Raw genomic sequence first — 14966 nt, forward strand, 5'->3', positions numbered from 1 at the left:
TAATCCAAGGCTGAGCCAGATTAAGAGAGACCCACACCACTGCAGCCTTCAGGGGGCAGGCTGCATAGGCTCAATGATGACTGTATGAATCACCAAATGAATGACACGCTGACTAGAAACATAACATAAAGAGCCCACCAACCAAAGAGTAACCGGTTCAAACATCACTTGATCATATGGGATCCTTGGGCAACACACACACCCACATTGCCTGGTCACAGTGTTGCTGGTTGTAGCTGGAAAGGCATCCAGAGCACAAGTGTGTGACATAAAGGGATGTCACTGGTCCATGGTTTGCTGTACCAACACTGAGTGAATAAAGAGATAGAAATATCAAACTGCCCGCGCGCACAAAGGCTCAAGTTGTATTTAAAAGCCCTCCCGCTTCTGCGTCCCTCTGACAGAGACACTAATGTCATTTCAGACGCGGTGGTTTCATCCTAACCACCACCGGCTGCTTCTCTTCTCTCTCCGGGTCTCCTCCCTCTCCTCCCTCTCCTCCAGCTCGCGCTGCTCGCGTCGCCCCCTCCCTCTCAGTTTCTCAAACACGGACACAGACCTCCTCTTCACAGCACCTCGGCGCTGGGGCTGATCGGGCGGCCGCAGTCGTAGCGGGCAGTGGAGTCTACTTCTTTTGCTTTACAGAACGCAAAGTGGATCCTCCGGCTCTTTATTTGGTCACGTTCATCTGTATTCCGCCTGCGCGAGGAACGCGTTCCGCGGGAAACTGGAGATAATTTGGGAATATGGAGCCTTGTTCTGGTGATGCCATGTGACAGCTCTCTATCATTGGCCTTGTGTCACTCCACAAAGTCTGGCTGCCTGTGAGTTCAGGCGCCGTCGAAGGAGGAGGATCAAAGCTCCGGGGAAAATGGAAGTTTAGCCTGTGCGCGCGGTGTGAGCTGTGTGAGGCTGGTGCAGGGAACTGCGCCTGTTCCAAACGCGAAGATCGGGCTGATTATCAGCTCCGGGGCTCCCTGCGCAATCAACTGGTTCACAATAGTTCTTTTGAATAAGCGCCACATCACCGGAGCTCCGCTCGACTAAAGCGTCGGCGGGTTGTTTCTGCGGCTGAGCCGCGCTCGTGCTGTGATTTAACGGTTGGAGGAATTTCAACAGGGCACGAGTCTGTGACATCCCGGGAATCTGTACCGTCTGCCTCCACGGAGGCATCGCGCACAGCGCCAGGAGATCCGCTGCGAGGATCAGGGAATTTCCTTTGGCACCTCGCGGATGGACTAGGAGACTAGGAGACAAGGAGACAAGGAGACTAGGAGACGGAGCTAAGCACCTCGTTTTAACTCCTCTGCTCAAACAGCGGGCTGTGGTTTCGGTCTTTTGTCGGAAATATCTTTGGACAACATGAAAGTTGTGTCGGCTCTGCTGCTTGTCGCCGTGTTCTGGAGCCTGGAGTGGGAGTCTGTGCTGTCAGACTCTATCATCCACATCGGTGAGTGAGTGCGTCTTTCTCACGCTGGACCACAGCGGGTCCAGCGCCTCTGTGTGGGGCTCTGTGTGGCTCTGTGAGGTACACTGGCGCTTTCACTGCTGTGTCCAGCTGCAGAACACTGCTCCTCTGCCCATCCGATTTAAATGTGTTTTAATGTCCTCATAGCCACTCTCCTCTGTTCTTGTCCTTATCTCCTCCTGCATCCACGGCCGAGGTCCTCTGCGTTGTCACGCAGTGTCATTAGACATTTTCATTGAAGTTGTGTTGAGTTAAAAAGGTCTGTGTTGCCCCCATTGTCACCATTAATGTGGATGATGTAAACGCTTCGTAGACTGAACACTCTGAGTATGTGTCTTTTAAATGTGAATGCGTGAGTGTGTGCGTAAACAGGTGGTTCAGGTCTAGCCTTGGCACAGGGAGCACGAGGCAGGCTGGAGGATATCACGGCGCGCGCTCTTTGGTGCGGCACACGGAGAAGGCGAGATACCGCAGTGCCGCGAGGGGGAATGAGATGTACCACAGGAGATGTACCACAGGATGTGTACCACAGGATGTGTACCACAGGATGTGTACCACAGGGGAAGAGGCAGTGTGGTGTTGTGTGGGGTGTGATGTCGACACGAGCGGACTCTTGCGGTCCATGTGTAGCGGCAGCAGCGCAGCCTTGAGCTCTGTCTGCAGGTTTGGGGAGGGGGAGGGCGGGGGAGGGAGGGAGGGAGGGACGGAGGGAGGAGGGGGAGGCACGGGCGCGAGAGGGGGGGGTGTGGGGGGGAGGCACGGCGCTGGACGGAGGATGTGCTGAGGAGCGTGGTGGTCGTGCAGGCAGCGGTACAAGCACCTGTCTGCTATGCGACATCACTGCGTCCGCTTCACTATAGGCATTTGCACATGACGCACGCCGCACGTCCAGAGTCATGATCACAAGTCATATCGTGAGGTCGTGGTACCAGAGCTGGAAAGTACATGAATACATGCTCCGAAAATACATATTCTTCCTGTACAGTTACTCTTCGATTTGGTAGTGTTCAGAATACACTCACTGTCCTAAATTAAACAGAATACAGGGCGGTACTTCATCATGCAGTTCTGGCTTTGAACTGCTCGGTATTAGTGAAAAAAAAGAAAAAAAAAACAGCTCTTGCGGTGTGTGCACGTGTGATTTTTCGTCTCTAATTTGACACAAATGAATGTGTAACAACAAAAATCATGCTGTTAGTGTTATATGCCATGTTCTACACTGTAATATAATACAACTCTGTGTAAAAGTATTCCAAGTATTCAGAATGCAGTCTGATTTCACTTGTGTATTCAGTGTTCTGCAACTAAATACATTTTCAAAGTATTCTTCCCATCAGCACTAACAACAGACAATAGGTGCATTTTACTGTCTGAAAGGTACACTGTGTAACTTTTCTGGGGGAGGGTCTGTCAACTGCTTGTCTCCATGGAGATCTTTCCTATAGTGTTCCAAAGTATTGCATTAAACATATAGATCTTGCATTTTAGTGAGGTGCAGGTTTTTATAGTTGAAAAATACCTCGAAAACCTTAGTGTATCTTAGTGTAAGTGGGCTCTCCTCTGCACAGATCTGACCTGTAACTTTAGACTTTTGGAGTTGCCTGTTTGTCTGCATCAGTGTTGTCACGATACTAAAATTTCAAACTCGTTTTTGATGCTAAAGAATAGACTCGATACTGATTTTGATGCTCAAATTAGTTATTTTTTAAACAATATTGTAATTTTCAGCACAAAATCATAGTATTTGTTGCACTAGTTGTGATAAAACTCAAGATGAAACAGTATTAGTAGTAGTAGTAGTAGTAGTAGTAGTGTAGTAGTATAGATTAGTTTCAGATTTTCAATACTTTTGCCAACCCTTCTCTGCACTGACACAAGTACGTTTAACACCATATTGTGGGACATTCAGGCAAAACAAGGGCACTCCGCCAGAAAAGTTCCACAGTACAGCTTTATCTGTTTTTTGTTTTTTTTGATGGTTAAAATTTCCGTGGCGCAGTGATGGTTTTGAGATGGCAGTGCCGCACACCGCCGGGGGATATATTCGTCAACTCTCTGAAGTCTGATTGTGGAGAGAGGCTTGTAGCGGCGCGTCTGGCCCTGTGGGGGCAGCAGCGTAATTCATTAGTTTGACAGATCAGTGTGATTGAACGGTTTGATCTCTGGAGTACATCTATATGAGGCTCTCCTGCTATGACAACCCGCTCTATCCATCACTTTGCCTGTGTTCACCTGCAGCACGAGGCCCCTTTTGTGAGAGCGGCTTTTTAATAGCAGCCCCGTGTAATGGCACAGCACTCAGCCAGCACATACAGAGTACAGAAAGGAGAATGATAATAGGTTGTGTTCATGTTCTGGAGATTCATGTCATGATTTTACCATGAAAAGAGTGGCAACAATTACTTTATGTAGCTGGTCGTTTCTTTATTTGATTACTAGAAAGGCACACATTTTGATACTCTTTATTTAGACAGTATAATTCAATTGTTGCACTTTTCACTTTGCATATTACCATGGCGTCTTATATCTGTGTAATCCCTCAGTCGTGCAGGTAGGTTTCATAGTGGTCCATGGGCGTATACTAGTCTATGTGATCTTATATTTGTTCTGATACAGCTCAAGATCATGCTAAAGCTATTCAGGAAAGGTTCATTTCTGTCCTGTGAATGTGATGTTGTTTTTAGTATTGATCCTTGCTCAAATGCGTGTCTAGTTTTAGTATCAATTAGTATCTCATTTTTGATACTTCTGACAACGCTAGTGTCTTTATATTGCTTTTAGGAGTTCACTTATACGGATTCACACTTCACTCTGATTGGTTAAATGTAGTCTTAGGAAAGTAGAGAGCATCTTTTTGGGTTTTAAGCACGCAAAAATGGGATATTGCAATTTGATATATGGTCACATGGTTAAATATCACATTTTTTATATAGTATTTTTCCACCTTCAAGGCACTCAAAGCACTTTACATCAAGAAAACATTCATAAACCCGTGTACGCAGACACTAGTGACGTGGGTTAAGTGTCTTGCCCAAGGATACAGCTGGAATTGCACTGCCAACCTGAGAACAAGTAGATCTGACCGCTCTACCAATAATGATTTGACCACCACAGAAGAGGCACTACTTTAAAAAAAGAACACTTCCATCACCTGGTCACTCTTTGTTCCGTATTAGATTTACAACCTCACTCCGACAAACTGTGCATTGACTTATATAAGCACTTTTAAAGCCATAGCTTTAAAGTCATTTCATTTATATGTAGCGAAAACGTTAAACTCGGCGCCCGTTTTACAGCCATCCATAGACATTAGCCATTAACCATGTCAAACGTCGGCACTTTGAATGTTAAGCAGCTCATTGTGTGCTTAATATCTCCATCCTATCCGCATAAAACACAAACTGGCACACAATGAACAGGATGTAATGAAGTTTTTTTTATTTATTTTTTATCAGACATTTAAATATTACAGCGTTACTCAGACAAATACAAAATATAATGAGATGTTGTCCAAATACCTTACCAGACTTTACGACATTTAGGGATCTTCTGCTTGCTTATTTGACTGATCCATAAAACTCAAATTGCAAACAGTAGGGTGCTAAAAATATATACTTTAAAGTTCGATATTCCGCAAAAATGGTTTATTGTGAGCTATAAGTCATGTTATAATGCAGTTACCTCATCAAGGAAAATTGGTCCACTGCATTTGACCCATCCTTCAATATTTCTGACGCAACCTGTGAGAAGCAGTGTGGCCCATCTCCAGATCTTCTCTCTTCTTCTTCCTGGAGGATTGTAGGATTGTCCAGCGGGAGGATTGCCCCTATATGGCGTGTTTTGGGTACATCTGGTAAACAGAAGTACCCGGCGGAAACCCACCCACACACTAGGAGAAATGTGCAAGCTCAAACCCACATAAAAAGACCAGGGAGTCGAACCCAAAACCTTCTCAACATTTCATATTTTTGAGCGTAGTCAAGTTGATCCAAGTGGCATTGATGGATGGGTCAAATTCAGAGAGAAATATAGCAAGAAACTGTTTGGTATAGACAGGGCATCTGGCATAAAGGTCAAATATTACACAAAATTTATCTGTGAGCTTTTAGCCAAGTTAGAATGTTGTTATCTCAGCGAAAACAGACCTGGAGTTGTGTTTTGCTTCATTCACACATGTTTGAGTAACACTTTATTATTAGTCTGTACATCTCCAAAGCTCAAAATGCTCCGTTCCACCTTGTGACGTCATAAAGTTGTAGTTTTCAACAGTTTTTAAGAGCTACCTTTTACTTTTTGTTCAGTAGGGGTGATAAATTCCAGTGCTGAAATGATCCAAATGATTCTAGTGAAGGTGTATGGTAACAACACTATAAATTAACTATTAAAACAGACAAAATCACACCTTTAAATGTAAAATGAATGACATCCTTTTTGTGAGGAGCTCCTATAGAACTCTTCCATGGTCTGCTGCCTCCTGTTACTTCAGCTCGTATGGATCGGCGGCTGCAGACTCCTGGCTAAACATGTGTGCTCTTCTGAATAGTGATGTAGCTTCAGTCTCTGGGCTACTCTCCTCCCCTCTGGTCCCACTCAGGTTTACTGTATTTCTGATCAATAGCTCATTTCCCACTTGCCACATGTTCTTTGAATCACAACAAAAGCACTCATCCCTGAACAGCAGTCTTCCCTACTTTCTCACACCGAGTTTGGTTCCTATTATCTACATTTTAGTTGTAAGAAAAGCTAGTGTGAACATAAGTGAAGCAATATTTCCTGCGCTAAAGCTCTGGGATGAAAGGAAAGCCGATCGAAATCATGACATAGTTTTGTAGTAACGCCGTTCTGAAATACACCTGATTCTTGTTTAGAGACGAGGTCGGGAAGTAGTTAGCACTCACGCCTTACGACAAGAAGGTCCCAAGTTCAATATGGGACCACATGGAGCTTATCTGTCTCACTTCTATGGGGTACTCATTGCTATCTCACAACATACTGTATTTAAAGGTCCTATATTACACAAAACGGGTTCTTATGAGCTTTAAGTCATGTTATAATGTTGTTATTTCCTCAAAAACACACCTGGAGTTGTGTTTTTGTCATGATGTCAGTTTCCCTGTCCTCCCGTGCTCTCTCCCCCTCCCCTACCTGTGTGTCTGGAGCTGGGTGGAGTGCCTGACTCCTCCCGTGCACACCTGGGGTGCATCAGCCTAATCACCACCACCTGCTGCTGAGTACAAGAAGGCTTGGCAGTCTACACTCGGTGCCAGACCGTCCGCGTGTAAAACGTGAATGTTTCTTGCTAAGCTTTGTTATATGGTACTTTCCGGCAAATGCTCATTTGGATTTATGCACCCTCCAGATTCCTGCCTCTACTCGCCCAGCTCCTGCCGCCACGTTCCAGTCCCGGTATCGCTTCCAGCTCGTCTTGTCTCCTGCTCGTCTCGTCTCCTGCTCGTCTCGTCTCCTGCTCGTCTCGTCTCCTGCTCGTCTCGTCTCCTGTCCGGTCCTGGTCTCTGGTTTGTCACCCGCTCCCCGCTCTGGTCTTCGTCTGATCCGCCTGCCCTGGTACCGCACCTGCTTCTATCCCCGTCCCGGTCCTGTCCTGCCCGCCTCTACCTGCACCGCACCCGCCTGACCCGTCTCCCGCTCCCCGGTTCCTGTACCTGCTCTTGTGACCTGTTTAAAGACTGCATTTTCACCGCTGTAAATAAACACTGTTAAAACTGCTCTGGTCTGCATCCTTTGGTCCTATCCGCACCGTTACGACAGAACGGTCTGGCCACTATGGACCAAGCAGGCTCAGATCCGGACCAGATGCGCCGCCTCACGCACTCTCACCCCGAGGCGGTGCTGGGTCAGCACGAACAATCCATTCGAACTCTATTGGAGCTAAATCAGACATTGTCCCAGCAGGTGGCACAGCTTAACCACCAGGTGGCCGCGCTCCTCGTCACCCCGCCTGCTGCAGCTGGAGCGCCACCACACCTCCCGGAGCCGAGAGGCACGGATCCGGAGCCGTATGCTGGACAACCTCACCTTTGTCGCGGATTCCTGTTCCAGTGCGAGTTCATGTTCCAGCAATGCCCTTCTCGTTTCAGCTCGGGGGCCACCAAGATCCGATATATATGTGGATTACTCCGGGGCAGAGCTCTCCAGTGGGCAGAGGCGCGCCTAATGAAGACGTCTGTGGATAGCCTGGATTTTAATGAATTTGTGTCCACGTTTAAGCTGGTGTTTGACCACCCGCACTACCAGGACAATGCTGCCTCCCGGTTATTGACTCTCAGCCAGGGCTCCAGGACGGTAGCGGATTATTCCATTGAATTCTGGACACATGCGGCGGAGCTGGACTGGACGGACAGCGCGCTGCGGGCTGTGTTTGTGCGGGGCCTGAACGAGACTTTGAAAGATGAATTGGTTTCCCGGGACGAACCCCCCGACCTGCGGACCCTCATCTCCCTCACTCACCGTATAGACAACCGCCTACGGGCTCGTCGCCGAGAGAGACGCCGGTCACCGGTCCCGCCGGAGCCACGCGCTGCCCCGCCCCCGCCGGATGAGCCCATGCAACTCGACAGGACCCTTGTGTCGGCCGAGGAGCGTCAACGGAGGCGTCGTCTGGCCGGGGCTTGCCTCTACTGCGGTGAGCGCGGACATTATGTGGTCACTTGCCCAGTTCGGCCAAAAGGGGGGGCCCACCAGTAGCACTGGGAGTACTGGTGGGCGAGCAACACATCCTGGACTCTTCTAATAGACTGCGGCTCAGCGCCACCCTGTGCGTTCGCACAGAGACCTTATGCGTTTCCGCCCTTATCGACTCCGGGGCTGAGAGGGACTTTATTGATGCCCAAGTCGCGGAGCAGCTCGGGGTCTACCTGGAGCCCCTCGAACGCCCCTTAAATGCCCAGGGGCTCAATGGACGTTTTCTGGGGCACATCACTCACATCACAGAACCTGTCACCGTGATTCTGTCCGGCAACCACCAAGAGAACCGTCAGTTTCATGTCCTGTCCTCCTCCGCTTCTCCTCTGGTCCTTGGTTACCCCTGGCTACGCGCCCACAACCCTGTTTTCGATTGGGCCAGGGGCGGAGTTTCGGGCTGGAGTCCCGATTGCCACGCCAAGTGCCTTCGGTCCGCCCTCCCTCCGGCCGGGAGGTCCGTTCCTGTCGCTGATCCGTCCCCAGACACCCCCAATCTGTCCTCGGTGCCTGCTGAATATCACGACCTGGGGGAGGTTTTTAGCAAGAGCAAGGCCCTCTCTTTACCGCCCCACCGTCCATATGACTGCGCCATTGACCTCCTGCCGGGTGCCCCACTACCATCTAGCAGGCTATATAACCTGTCTAAACCTGAACGCGAGTCAATGGAGGACTATATCCGTGGGTCCCTGGCTGCCGGAATCATCCGCCCGTCCACTTCACCCGTGGGAGCGGGGTTCTTCTTTGTGGCTAAGAAGGACAAATCCCTGCGGCCTTGCATTGATTACCGGGGTCTGAACAATATAACCGTGAAGAATAAATACCCGCTTCCCTTACTGGACTCGGCATTTACGCCCCTCCACGGTGCGACCATCTTCTCAAAGTTGGATTTGCGGAATGCGTACCACCTGGTGCGCATCAGGGAGGGAGACGAATGGAAGACGGCCTTCAAGACACCCCTGGGACATTTCGAATACTTGGTTATGCCCTTCGGTCTCACCAACGCCCCCGCCGTATTCCAAGCCCTCATCAACGATGTGCTCCGTGATTTCCTTAACCGATTCGTCTTTGTTTACTTGGATGACATCTTGATTTTCTCGCGGTCCCCCCAGGAGCATCATCAGCACGTTCGCCAGGTTCTCCAGCGCCTCCTCGAGAATAAACTGTTCGTGAAAGCTGAGAAATGCGAGTTTCACGCAGAGGAGGTCAGCTTTTTGGGCTTCATTGTGGGGCGGGGCCAAGTAAGAGCTGACCCTGAAAAGATCCAGGCTGTCACTGAGTGGCCCGTTCCTACCAGCCGGAGACAGCTCCAGAGATTTATCGGCTTTGCCAATTTTTATAGACGTTTCATCCGGGATTTTAGTAGGGTTATCTCGCCCTTAACTAAACTCACCTCTCCTGCTTTGCCGTTTGCCTGGTCTCCTGAGGCGCAGACAGCCTTCGAGAAGCTTAAGAGACTATTTACCTCCGCTCCCATCCTGCACCAGCCCGACCCTTCACGGCAATTCATCGTGGAGGTCGACGCCTCCGACTCGGGAGTGGGGGCCGTGCTTTCGCAGAGGTTCGACCCCCACAACCGCCTCTGTCCCTGCGCCTTCTTTTCCCGGCGATTGTCCTCGGCCGAGGTCAATTATGATGTGGGGGATCGGGAGCTCCTTGCCGTAAAGCTGGCCTTGGAGGAGTGGCGCCACTGGCTCGAAGGGGCGGAGCAACCATTCATCGTCTGGACCGACCATAAAAACTTGGAGTACATCCAGTCCGCCAGGCGCCTCAATCCCCGTCAAGCTCGTTGGTCCCTCTTCTTCAGCCGCTTCAACTTTCTCCTCACCTACCGCCCCGGATCTCGGAACGTTAAACCAGATGCCCTCTCCCGCCAGTTCGCCCTGGAGGATAGCCCGGTCACCGCAGAAACAATTATCCCCTCCTCGTGTGTGGTGGCCGCGGTCCATTGGGATATCGAGGACACCGTCCGAGAGGCCCAGACCAACGACCCCGACCCAGGTAACGGCCCTCCAGATAAACTGTTTGTTCCCGATTCTGTCCGGTCTCAGGTGCTCCAGTGGGTCCATGCCTCCCGTTTCGCCTGCCATCCTGGTGCCGGTCGCTCTCTCTCCCTCCTCAGGAGACGCTTCTGGTGGCCCACGATGGACACAGACACCCGGGCTTATGTCGCCGCCTGCCAGGTATGTGCTCGGGCCAAGGCCTCCCACTCACCCCCTTCTGGTCTCTTGCATCCTCTCCCAGTTCCTCGTCGCCCTTGGTCCCACATCGCCTTGGACTTCGTGACGGGCCTTCCCCCTTCCCAGGGGAACACGGTGGTTCTCACCATTGTGGACCGCTTCTCCAAGGCCGCCCATTTCGTTGCCCTGCCTAAGCTCCCCACAGCCAAAGAAACTGCCGACCAGCTGACCAGTCATGTCTTCCGACTCCACGGCATCCCGGTGGACATCGTGTCCGACAGAGGGACCCAATTCACCTCTCAGGTATGGCGGTCTTTCTGCGACAGTTTGGGGGCCACGGTTAGCCTCACGTCCGGGTTCCATCCACAATCTAATGGGCAGACGGAGCGGGCCAACCAAGACCTGGAGTCGGCCCTACGGTGCACAGCCTCCGCCAACCCCGCGACCTGGAGTACTCACCTACCCTGGATAGAGTACGCTCACAACTCCCTCGTGAGTTCCGCCACTGGTATGTCCCCCTTCGAGGCATCGCTGGGATATCAACCCCCTCTCTTTCCCACGGAGGAGAGGGACCTCGCCGTCCCGTCTGTTCAGCGCCATCTCCAGCGCTGTCGCCGGATCTGGAAGAAGGCCAGGGCGGCCCTTCTTCGGGCTGGAGCGCGCACTAAGGCGACGGCCGATCGCCACCGTGTCCCGGCGCCCGTATACCAACCTGGCCAGATGGTTTGGCTCTCCGCCAAGACGGTCCCGCTGAAGACGGACTCCCGTAAGCTGTCCCCCCGATTCCTGGGACCGTTTAAGATCATGAGGATCATAAATCCATCGGCGGTGCGCCTCCAGTTACCCCCGTCTCTCCGGATTCATCCGACCTTTCACGTCTCCCAGGTTAAACCAGTCCGGACCAGCGACCTGTGCCCTCCGGCCGATCCCCCACCGCCCGCCCGAGTCATTGACGGCCACCCGGCGTTCACCGTCCGCCGCCTGATTGACGTTCGTCGCCGTGGTAGGGGCCTCCAGTACCTCGTCGATTGGGAGGGTTACGGTCCGGAGGAGCGATCCTGGGTGCCCAGGGCACGCATTCTGGACCCCGACATGGTGAGAGACTTCCACCGCGCTCATCCTGACAAGCCTGGGGGTCCACCAGGAGGTGGACCTTAGGGGGGGGGTACTGTCATGATGTCAGTTTCCCTGTCCTCCCGTGCTCTCTCCCCCTCCCCTACCTGTGTGTCTGGAGCTGGGTGGAGTGCCTGACTCCTCCCGTGCACACCTGGGGTGCATCAGCCTAATCACCACCACCTGCTGCTGAGTACAAGAAGGCTTGGCAGTCTACACTCGGTGCCAGACCGTCCGCGTGTAAAACGTGAATGTTTCTTGCTAAGCTTTGTTATATGGTACTTTCCGGCAAATGCTCATTTGGATTTATGCACCCTCCAGATTCCTGCCTCTACTCGCCCAGCTCCTGCCGCCACGTTCCAGTCCCGGTATCGCTTCCAGCTCGTCTTGTCTCCTGCTCGTCTCGTCTCCTGCTCGTCTCGTCTCCTGCTCGTCTCGTCTCCTGCTCGTCTCGTCTCCTGTCCGGTCCTGGTCTCTGGTTTGTCACCCGCTCCCCGCTCTGGTCTTCGTCTGATCCGCCTGCCCTGGTACCGCACCTGCTTCTATCCCCGTCCCGGTCCTGTCCTGCCCGCCTCTACCTGCACCGCACCCGCCTGACCCGTCTCCCGCTCCCCGGTTCCTGTACCTGCTCTTGTGACCTGTTTAAAGACTGCATTTTCACCGCTGTAAATAAACACTGTTAAAACTGCTCTGGTCTGCATCCTTTGGTCCTATCCGCACCGTTACGACAGTTTTGTTTCATTCACGCATTTATTATCCGTCTGTTTACATCTCCAAAGCTCAAAATGCTCCGTTCTACCTTGTGATGTCATGAAGTAGTAGTTTCAAGTAGCTATCATTCAGTAAAGATCGACAACTCCAGAGCGGAAATCATCAAAATGAATCTAGTGAAGGTGTATGGAGATTAAAAACACAGTAACGCATTTTTTGTATTATGTCTTTTTATTAATTGTTATTTTTATTCGGTCATTACATTCAGATCAAACATTATTCAACTTGTGTAAGGTCGTACATAACATTGCTATCATGACCGAAAGGCTGAAGTAAAAAATACTTATAATGCCTAACCCATTTTAATAATAACACTTGCCCAAAGACACAACAACAGCGTTTATCTGTGGGAGCTGGAATCGCACCGCCAACCTGTGGGACAGTGGATCTGACCGCTCTGTCAGTGATGTTTACGTCGAGAGTGGGATTCATTTTATATATAGACATTAGTGCGTCATTTGTAATATGGCAGCGTTCTCTCAAGTGCTTCGCTACGTCACTGTCTAGAAGTAAAAGTTGAGTTTCAAATACTTTTAAGTACATGTTGTTCCAGAGCTGTCCGTCCCTTCCCTCCTTTTAAGTATTGCTGACGCGCGCTTTGTGTCTGAGCTTCCACTGACCGCAGGCTGCATGAGAAGCAGACAGCACCCGCAGGCCCAGCACATCCATGTCACTGTAATCCTCCTTTAATCTCTGTGTGGCTAAAGTCACAAAGAGGAGGGAGAGAAGAGGGGAAAAATGGAATATGAAAACCGGAACAGGATCCAGACAGACGAGGCTGACCTGGTATTTAAAGATAGACTGTGTAACTTTGTGGGGGAGATGTTGTTGCATTGCCTGGATTGTTCCACAGTGTAACTTTGACTCAATTGGTAGAGCGTTTCTACACTGATGGGGGTTTGAGTCCCGCTTTTGACGTAAAAGTCGTTGGTATTGTGGTCAGATCCTCTCAGCCGCAGGTTGACGGTGTGAGTCCAGCTCCCACAGATGAACAATGTTGTTGTGTCCTTGGGCAAGACACTTAACCCACCTTGGCACCTGTATGAATGTGTGTGTGAATGGATGAGTGGTTCCTTGATGTAAAGCGTTTTGAGTACCTTGAAGATAAAGCTCTATATAAAAATGTGACCATTTACCAAGTTACGGGATAGATCTGTGGAGAGACAACCCCCCTCACAGTGAAAATGCATGATTTTTGAACAATAAAAAATAAGTAAAATACAATAAAAGCAGGACAGATAGGTTTGATGGCATACTTTACCATCAAACCATCTATCTAGCATCTCCATGGAAACAAGCAGGTCGCACTCATTACACTAAAAAAGTTACTAAGCGTACCTCGAATGGAGATATGATAGGGTATGTTTTGGTTTTTCACTACATAACTTATTAAAACTATCAAAAAATTGGTACCAGCTTTCATTTGAACAGAAAACAATGTGATTAGGTGTCTGGTGACCTCTGCTGGTGACTTTGGGAAGTAACACATGTTGAAAAAGCAATCGGCAGCACAGCTAATCAGCAATGCGACGCTAAAGAACGCTAAAGTATTTGGTTATGGGTGTTGGGTTCATGTTTATTAGTGACATTTTGAGGACTTTTGTGGCCATTTTCACATCATTCTCAAACTATAGATTGACACTAAACTTGCAAGAGCATGTTCTGGTTTCAACTGGTTCAAACCAAGTATTTAACTGTCTCTTTTGTGAAATAATTAAACCAAAAATATTGAAACACAAAAATTATACTTCAAACTGTACCTTAACCTAAGTAAATCAGATATTTTTTATTGTTTTTGTGCTGTAATATCAAGCATCTACTTGTTAGCTGTAAATGCTACTAATCCTACAGTGCAAAAAGGGTTTACTCCCAACTTTTGCCACAAGACGGCGTCAGTTACCTCATCCAAGCGTTCTCGGTGAAAGTGAAGGTTGCACAGAACGCATTTGTCCTACACGCATTAACTTATAAAACCCAGTCTAAACAAAGGCATCATATATAAAAGTAAAATCCATACCGGAGCGTACAGTGTCAGGATTTGCTTGTTAAAAGTGGCAGTGTCTGGTATTGGACTAGAATGTGTTTTGCTGATTGAGTTGCCGGGTAACTGGCTTCCCCGTCTCTCCATCCTTCTCCTACCTCCTAATGAGCCGCACGGAGGAGAGAGGGGGCGGGACTAGATTCTACCCTACGCTCTCTTTCTCTCTTTCTCACTCTTTGTGTCTCTCTCTCTTTATATCTCTTTGTATCTCTCTCTGTATCTTTGTATCTCTATGTCCCCGTGTATCTCTCTATATATATATATCTATCTCTCTGTATCTTTCTTCCTCTGTATCTCTCTCTCTGTATCTCTCTCTCTTTCAATCTCTTTGTATGTCTCTCTCTTTCTGTATCTATATGTCTCTGTGTATCTCTCTCTCTGTATCTCTCTTTCTATCTCTTTGTATCTATCTCTCATTCTGTATCTCTCTCTCTGTAGCTCTCTCCCCTCTTTCTTCTTATCTTTACAATCTCTCTCTCCTTTCCCTCTTCACTTTAATTTCCTCTTTCTTATTTTCATATCTTTATCTCTACCCCCCTCCCCTCTCTGTCATTCTTGTTCTCTCCCATTCTCACACTCTCCCTCCTCTTTTTCTGTTCTTTCTTTATTTTTCTTTCTTTCTTTCTTTCTTTCTTCTTATTTTTACCTCCCTCTCTCTTCTCCACCTTCTTTTTCTTTCCCTTTCTTCTTATGT

General features: G+C 49.4%; 1 protein-coding gene across 1 annotated transcript in view; it reads left to right on the forward strand.

Moving 5' to 3' along the window:
* Positions 1 to 631: 631 nt before the first annotated feature.
* grid2 (glutamate receptor, ionotropic, delta 2) overlaps positions 632 to 14966 on the forward strand; it is an 834579-nt gene continuing 820244 nt past the window's right edge. The window contains exon 1 of the mRNA XM_033973100.2: positions 632 to 1450. Coding sequence (XP_033828991.1) covers positions 1363 to 1450 — 88 coding nt within the window. The 5' untranslated portion in view covers positions 632 to 1362. The remainder of the gene's footprint in view (positions 1451 to 14966) is intronic.

This window comes from Periophthalmus magnuspinnatus, chromosome 9, assembly GCF_009829125.3.
Source record: "Periophthalmus magnuspinnatus isolate fPerMag1 chromosome 9, fPerMag1.2.pri, whole genome shotgun sequence".
In the NCBI taxonomy this organism is placed as follows: Eukaryota; Metazoa; Chordata; class Actinopteri; order Gobiiformes; family Gobiidae; genus Periophthalmus; species Periophthalmus magnuspinnatus.